Here is an 8,327-nt window from a genome sequence, read left to right as displayed (position 1 = left end):
GATCTCTGTCCCTCAGAGCAAACTGGTCTCAGTCAGGCTCTGACTGGAAATCCCAGCACAAGAATATTCCTCAGAACTGGCAAGTCCTGTGGTATGGGTCACTTTACTCAGAACCTTACTTGTTCTATTTCCATCTCCTCTCCATTCAGCTAGATGAAGGGTTGGTGCTGGGAGGCAGAGGGCTGACTTGAGCTAATGAACCCACTAGTTGATTTTTAACTCAGGTCATCTTTAGTTACTATGCCCACATGCTCTTTTTTAGCAATAGGAACTTTATTATTTCAATAGTTGTATTACACTGGACCCATTCCACTGGGTTTGGAATGAACTCCTCCCCAAGATTTTAAAACATCTACCCAACTCTAGTCTCAACATTCACAACAAAGTTAAAAGAACTTTGACTTATTTTAAATACCCTTTAATTACAATGAAATGCCAACACACATTACAGGTGTTCCAATCACTCGGTTCTCACAAATATCTTGGGCAGTTGCCATCCCTCAGAAGGTTTTTTCAACCCAGCTCTCCTCCAGATGCGTTTCAAGTCTCGCTCAAACTTTGCCTGAAAAGAAAAAGGGACAACTGGGAGCTCTTTTGAAAGTGACACATTCAAACCAAGACACCTCACTGCATAAGAAGATCCGAAAGAGAATCTGGGTGTTATCTGCATGAAGGAAGCAGTACATTATCTAGGGTCTAGGCAGCCTGTCCCACATCTCACAATATATTGCAGCTCTTACTGCAGAAAATGCATTTCAAATGCTTAAGAAGGAGCCTTATAACTGCATTTTAGAAATTTTCACCAGGAATTATGAAAACATAGACATATTTAAGGAGTTAAAATGCTAAGAAAACTAGTATCCAAGAGGGATCAAGAAAGGAAATGGGACCTTTAACATTGGCTCGTTAAACTTGAAGAGGTTAATTGTGAGTAACAGGACACAAACACCTGCTAAGGCTGTGTGTGGTGGGAGAAAGAGACTATACCAGGGATGAAACAATTTGAAGCATGGAAGGCAGAGCCAATGAAGTTACACCTGCCTCCACCAGTCTGACTGTGGACCCATGACTTTTTTCTCCCTATTCTAAGTAAAATGCTTCTAGGCAGGAGTGCAGCGTGATATTCTCTCCCTACAGTTGCTGACTCTGACTGCTCTGTGCACGTCAGCTGAGGATGCTGGCAAAATGGGGAGGAAATGGTTATTACACCTACTACCCAGATACATCTTGGGCATGTGTACTACTCACTGGTGCTTATGTCAGGAGATTATTTTTATACACTGCAAAAGTCTTAATCATTCATCTTTTCAGATTATTTGAATGTCAAGATAGATCACCATGCACAGTGATGTATCTATCATGCCATCATTTAAAATTTACCACATCTCTTTACAGCTACAGAAATATTACATAATTGGCACAGGACATCCAGGTCAAAAAACAAGCCAAAAAGTTCAGAGGGTTCTGAAACCAGCATGATGTGCAAAACCACCAGGAATTGCTTCAAGCAACTCAACCAAATTACTGCCGTTTTTCACAGGTCAATTCTAGATGAAGAGCACCACATACGCTGCTACCCATAGCTAAAGAAAGTGCAAGCCAGTTTTTGAAAGTATGCCTCTGTTGACTTGCTGAACTGTTTAACCCAATCTTACCTGACGTTTCTTCCTACGACCATCTAGTATCTTCCTCCGCAAAAACCGTCTTCGTTTTAGCAGCTTTTTGTACTTATGCCGATTCATTTTCCTCCTGCGAATCTTCAATACATTCTTACACTCAACCTTGTTAGCGCTAACTTCTCCTTCCTTTTCTTCCACATCAGCTCCCCCTTCACAGGGGGGACAGTCATACTGTTGGGTGGGTTCATAGCCTATCTTTTTATAAACATTGATGACCTCCACTTTAGGGAGGGAATATCTAACAGTCAGCCAGCTTTCTAAAGGGCTGATGGACATTTTTCTGGGGACCAGCATTTCCTCCAGTTCCGGGTCAAGTGCATGCCAGCGCTGAGGTTGGGGTCCATTATTATTAGAGGGTTGTGTGCTATAATTTACAGATGTAGGACCAGAGCACAGAACAGAAGACACTGATCTTGGCCAAAAATGTCCTGGAAAGAACAAGAGTTTTGTTTAAGTTTTATACTTCTTGAAGAACACATTTTATGATTGTCTAGCTTTAAAACTGCTAAATATTAAAATTATGCCCCAACAGCTACTTTAAAAGTTATTTAGGTTGCAAACAAGCACTCAGAAGTTAGGAAATGCCAAATTTACCCTCACCTGTGCAACTGTAATTCCACCACTTGTACATCCATTCCATTCACTGAATAAGGTAAGGGTCATGTGGAAAAAAAACATTCTGCAATTGTGCAGTTAAAGACAGGACCAATTTAAGGTTGCATTGACAGCCATAAATCTGGCGTTTCTTAACCTAAATTACTTTCTTTTGCAAACTCACCTGCTCAGAAGTTAACAGTTTTTTGTATGCAATTTTCTAATTTGTTTGTTCAAAGAAAAAAGACAAACACAAATTATATTTTGTACAACTATAACAACCCACAAATAGTGCACCCTCAGCAGGGCTTGAACCCTGAATCTTCAGGATTGCAGCAGAGACTTGTACCACTTAAATTTACTTGTTTAACTACAGTAGCTTGCAGCAACAGCGGGTTATCATCTCAGGGAAATTCTGAGCATGTGGATCTGGCTGAGGGGAGCCCAGCCCAGTTCTCTTCCCTCCCTTTCTCAGGAAATGGAAGACTCCTGCATCTCATGATTCCCCTATAGGGAAAGAATGGAATGCTGGGGGCACGTGCATCGGGGGGTGCTATGGAAAGATCCCAGCCTACTTCTGTCTCTCTCCCTCACACAGGAGTTGGAGGAGTTCCTGGTGTTGCACTCAAGAGCGTGGATGGGATGCTGATGACAAGTCAGATCCATGGCATGTGTTTGGGTGGGGAGGCGGAGAACCAGCCTTAAAACTTTTTGTATCATAATGGTATAATTACAATATATATTTACTTACCTTGCTTTTGCTGGCCCATAGTTAAAATACGCACCGGAAATTTCAAATAAATATTTGGACCACTATGTTCAAAAACAGTTTAACATTAAAGAATGCAGAGGTTAAACTGTAATTTATTCATGAGCTGAACTAAGGCAAAATGTGCACTCTATCTTAAGGAAAAGGGTACAAGTCAACCAGCTAAAATTAAGCTAAAGAGATTACTGCTGCATCTAGAGTAGGAAAAGCGTCAGATTTAGAAAGACTCAAAGAACATGAAAAGATCTCAGAAGTCAAACCTCCTGCTCCCAAATACAGTCATTCCTCTTAAGATCACATATAAAGTTACAGCAAAACCTTACAATAGTGTCAGTAAATTCCAGAACCCAAAGAGCCACCCAGACAGCAGGATTAGTGACCTACTGCTCCTTCAGCACAAATGACTCTTTCTCCTGACTTGTGATGCTTGCTGGCAAAGGAAACTCTGGGCGTCTAATTACCTCGGAAAGCCACAAAATTCGGTGTTGCAGCGTGAGCTCTAACACAGACACACTCAGGGCTATTATTTTTTAGTGTCACCGTTGTGTTTACCTGCAAATCGTGAGGCCTTCGTTAAATAAGAAGCTAGCCGGGGCATCAACATATCTGCCACTGCTTTGTTCACTCTGTCAGAACCGATAACAACTGGCGGAATAAAAACATTCACTCCGTTAACCGCACAGAACTGGGAGGAACTCAGCCAGCTCGCCACCCTGACCTCCCACTGCGTCTTCCCCGCCCCGGCCCCCCATCACCCCCATTTTCCCCACCCCCAGCCCAGCCCCTCCATCACCCCCATTCTCCCCGCCCCAGCCCCTCCAGTCACCCCCTTAACCCACAGCCGCTCTCCCGCTCCAGGCCCCCATTACTCCCCATCGTCCCCCTCCGCCACGCTCCTCCATCACCCCCGAGCCGAGCCCGCACTCACCAATACACCAACCATCCCAGCTCCGCCGCCCGCCGCCGCTGCGATTCCCGGAAATTCCGGTGACGCTGCGGGCCCGGCCCGGCCCCGCGCCCCAGCGCCCGCGTTCCGGCCCCAGAGGTTCCGGCCCCGCCTGCCGAGCCGGGTGGCGCCTGGGGAATAGCGACCCGGAGCCCGGCTCACTGCCCCTTCCAGCCGGCGGGCCAGGCTCGAGACCAGGGCGACACACACAGGCCGGGCGTGACAGACAGGACCCAGAAGGAAGCCCCCCACACACCCAGGGTGTGCCCTAGGGAGACACTGGCACATGTTTGCACACGCAGACACACAGAGGTGAGTCCCAGACGTGTGACCACACATGCGCGCACACAGTGAGGTGAGCTCCAGACACACATGAACACACGTGTGCACGCACACGTACGCAGGTGAGCCTCACACAGACACACATGTACATACAGATGGGTGAGCCCTGCACAAACCCATGAACACAGACTGAGCTGCAGACACATTAACACACAGATGAGCATTAGAGAGACACATGAACACACAGGTGAGCCCCAGACACATGCACACACACACCAGATCAAAAAGACACTCATTTACACACAGACACATGAATACACACAGAGGTGAGTCCTGGGCAGACCTATTAACACACACACACAGGAGCCTCAGAGAGACACATGAACACACCAGACCAAAAAGACATTCATTTACACACATACACAAAGTCTAGCACACCCAGAGATATGAACACAACCTACCAGAGAGCCCCAGACACACACATGCCTCCTAGTTACTAATAGTGGCCATCAGAATTGCACACACCCTCACTCCACTCCCATCGATTTACACACACATCATCCTAACCATGGCAAATCCCCAAGGGCCCTGGCCTCCTTGCAAATCAAGCACCAGCTGGCTAGATCTCTGGCAAGGGGCCTAGGACACCCTTCCCACAGTGCTTGAGTTTGCAACCTCACCAGCTTAGGTTGAATCCAACCACCTACAACACTGGTCAATTGTCCTGGGAGCTGAAACAGTCAAGAATGTCTCTGCCCTGGAGGTGAAAATGACCAATGAAATCTTATGCACAACCATCTTTTAAGTGATCTCTTTAAAACTCAACCGTTGAATCAGTGGAAGCAAATGCTCGCCTGGATTTCTGTAATTACCTAGGTCCTAGCCTGAGCAGCGGCAGGATGGCTGGAATCTCTCATTTGCATCGTTAGGGCACATTCCCACATGATGCTTCTGGCATTGGAATTAAAAATGGGTACTACTTATGTTCCTTGCTTAATGTTTCCCTGCACTGTGGAAGGAAAGCAGCTTCTTGGCAGGGATGTTGAATGTCAACAGAGTGTTCTGAGGAAAATATTCCTCTCCAGGGAAACTCCTTTGGGGAATAGGTTTGAAACACCCACTTACATATGCAGCTCTTGCCTGAGATGTTGGCTCCCTGCTCTGCCTACTGACTATATCTACCAACTATATTTGCTGTCATCCCAGAAGATTAGCATGGACTCTGTTTTATTTTACCCAAGTTATCATACCCAAAACTATTGGTCAGGTCTGCTCTCTAGTGTGGCTATATGGCACAATACAGACACTGGAATGGGACATTCTTCTCTTGCTACACCTACCTCCCATGGGTATTTCTGAGCCTGCTGCTGGCCATCTCACTATACAATGATATCCGGGGCAGCATGAAAGCCTAGGGGGAAGAAGAGCATGGCACTTCTGGGGACAAGCCTGATCAGTGGTTCTTCAAGCCCCAAAGGAAAATCATTGAACATTTATACATGTTTTGTTAAAGTGGAAGTGATTAGGAGGGTTCCACAGCTGACTTTCCAATGTTCAGCAAAACAGGCCTCTAAGAAGTGCTGAATTATGGAGAAAATTCCATGCGGGAGGAAGAGGCCCCCCATAAGGGGAAGTGAAGGTATCATATTACACCACCCCACAGCCAGACCTGCCCAGGTGCTGTATCCAGACCAGAGCTAACATACAACCAGTAGGCCACCCAGCAAGAGCTTTGGGCAGTTTCTTGCATGGAATCTCTTCTCCAAGCTGGGCTTGATACTCCAGACTGTCCACATTTAAACTGATACTGAAACGACAGACCAGGAAGTGCTCGCTCTTGTTAATGTCAATACTCAATATTCATGGCCCCAGATGCAACACTGTGGGCTGACATCTTCCTCTGTGCCAACCCTTTGACTAAAATGCCTTTAACCATGGCAGCTTCCTATGATGTCATAATTGCACTATTTTTTTTTTTAAAGTCAGTATTGGCTTTTCCACGGTAAAAAAGATCTACATTTCTAAAGGCAAGAAATACCCATGAGAAGAGGAGGAAAAGGGGGAGGGAAGGGGAAGGAAGAATAAGTGTGCTTTCTTTATGTGGCATGAAAGAGCACTGTTCCCCCCGCCCTGCAATTTCTTTTTGCACCCCTCCTTCAAGCAAATCTGTACAGCAAACACACACATTTCATCAGCCAGTGACTTCTGGTTGGTGCATCACTGCACCATGGCCATGTCTTGACGATAGTGTGACACTTCCCAATTGTGGTGGAGAACAAAGGACATGCTGCTACACCACACAGGTGGCTCTGAGCCATTTTTCTATGTATGAACAGGAGGGACCATTTGTGAAAGAAAAAGCTGTACCTACAAGGACTTTAAAAAACAGCTTCTGGTTGGACCCCGGAAACACTATCCACTGGATACGAAGAGCATTACAGGGACTGGATTAATAGCATAGCACTTTTAACCTACCATTTGATGATAGTTCTGAGCAACCACCACTGAAAGTCAGCACCCTCCCATGATGGTTTGGCAGCCTAGATGAAAAGCAGTGTGGGGCAGTTGCCAAGATTTAAAATTTGTAGCACATAAAGTGATCAAAAGATAGCCGGGGAGGGGGGGGGCGTGTAAGCACAGCAGGTAGAGGACAAAGGATGGAGTTGTAATTTAGGGACAATGCTTGCGCACTTGGAGCAACAGCTGCAGAACCCACCTAAGCGCAAGTCTCTCTGAGATCAGAGAGAGCCCTAGCATGCAGGCAAATGGAGTAGGTCCAGAGGGCTGCAGCATCCACCCCATGTCACAGCAAGGGGGAACTTAAAGTGGGCCAGCTGGATAAGGCAGCAGGTACAGCTATTTTAGCAATAGAAGAGCCACGAATAACCCAGGCCCTCCCTAGCTTCACGCCCTGGTTAGACGTGACACTGAGTGATTTGCAGTAGCATTGGGAGTTTTTTTTTTGGTCTCTGCGGAGCCGAGTTACCTAAAGGCTGTGTCGTCCCCCCTCCTTTTCAGAAGGAGGGGTGGATGTGGTCATGGGCTATAGCAGACAGGGAAGCTCCAGGAAGGACTGGATTAAGGCAACCTAGGGTTGTAGGTACACCATAGCTATGCCAGCTCCCACACAATCACTTAGCCCCCTTTGCCCCTCCCACAACCCACCCACCACTTGGAGGAGCGGTGGAAGTAACAGGCCATGTCCCTATTTGTTTCCTACCAGCTGCACTAGTAGCCCCTGCCTTCATGGGAAGGCCAGGGGGCCCCAGTTCGTATGCCAGTCGCTAGAAGTACATCTGCTTAGGGGAGTGAACAAGGGCTCCTGCACTCGTTCAGGAGTGCTGGATCCTGGCATTAACACGCTAATGCAATGTAGATGGCAGTTCACCCACCCCCCACAATTGGCTCAGTCTCACTTAGGGCTGGTTAGTCATGGATGGTGATGATGGGGAAGAGAGAAGGGGGCTGAAATAAAGTGACTACACTAGCTGTATCTTAAACCAGCTTGCAAGATTGAACTAAGGCAGATTTATAAAGAGCAGCTACTGTCCAGGAAGAGATGGCTCAACTTTGGCCTTCCTCCATGGTGCTGTTAATCACCCCTCAGAGACAGAACTATGCTTCAGCACACCATTAAAATAACTAATGAGGCTGCTTGATGTCAGGGAGCAGTGTTCCAGCAAATATGGTTCTTAAGAAAAGGGCGGGGGGGGGGGGGGGGGAGAGAGCACGCTGTGTTTTGTTTAGAGAGAGTTGGCACAGTAGTATTTCCTGCCCTAAATCTTTGCTTCCACTCTTACCTCAGTCAATGTTGGGAGTTCTCCCCTGTCCCAGCTCTGGGTAAAATTTGGTACCCATGAGTTAGTTGCTTCCCATGTTTTGGGCACTACCAGCTGAACTGAGCCAGCCTCTAACACAGAGACCCTCACGTAGCACTACAGAGAGAAAAGCAATGCCTTTCAGATGGAAATTTGACCCCACTCACCTTGAGCAGAGGGCCAGCCTCCTACGCTCTGTCCAGCAGAGCGCCTCTGATGTAGTTCAGTAAAACAAGTAG

General features: G+C 46.8%; 1 protein-coding gene across 1 annotated transcript; it reads right to left on the bottom strand.

The window, feature by feature from the left end:
• Positions 1-402: 402 nt before the first annotated feature.
• Positions 403-4,021, bottom strand: AURKAIP1 (aurora kinase A interacting protein 1). Its single transcript, XM_067566778.1, has 4 exons — positions 3,971-4,021; positions 3,595-3,687; positions 1,656-2,107; positions 403-562 (listed from the first exon to the last, which is right to left on the bottom strand). Exons 2-4 carry the CDS (start codon positions 3,644-3,646, stop codon positions 461-463), a joined length of 606 nt encoding a protein of 201 aa, XP_067422879.1. The 5' UTR covers positions 3,647-3,687; positions 3,971-4,021; the 3' UTR covers positions 403-460.
• Between the last annotated feature and the right edge of the window lie 4,306 nt (positions 4,022-8,327).

The sequence above is a fragment of the Emydura macquarii genome, unplaced genomic scaffold (genome assembly GCF_026122565.2).
Source record: "Emydura macquarii macquarii isolate MOO-44397 ecotype Brisbane River unplaced genomic scaffold, CSIRO-AGI_Emac_v2 contig_2768, whole genome shotgun sequence".
In the NCBI taxonomy this organism is placed as follows: Eukaryota; Metazoa; Chordata; order Testudines; family Chelidae; genus Emydura; species Emydura macquarii.
Note: the sequence above shows the minus strand (reverse complement) of the source record. Positions and strands in the feature narration are given on the sequence as shown.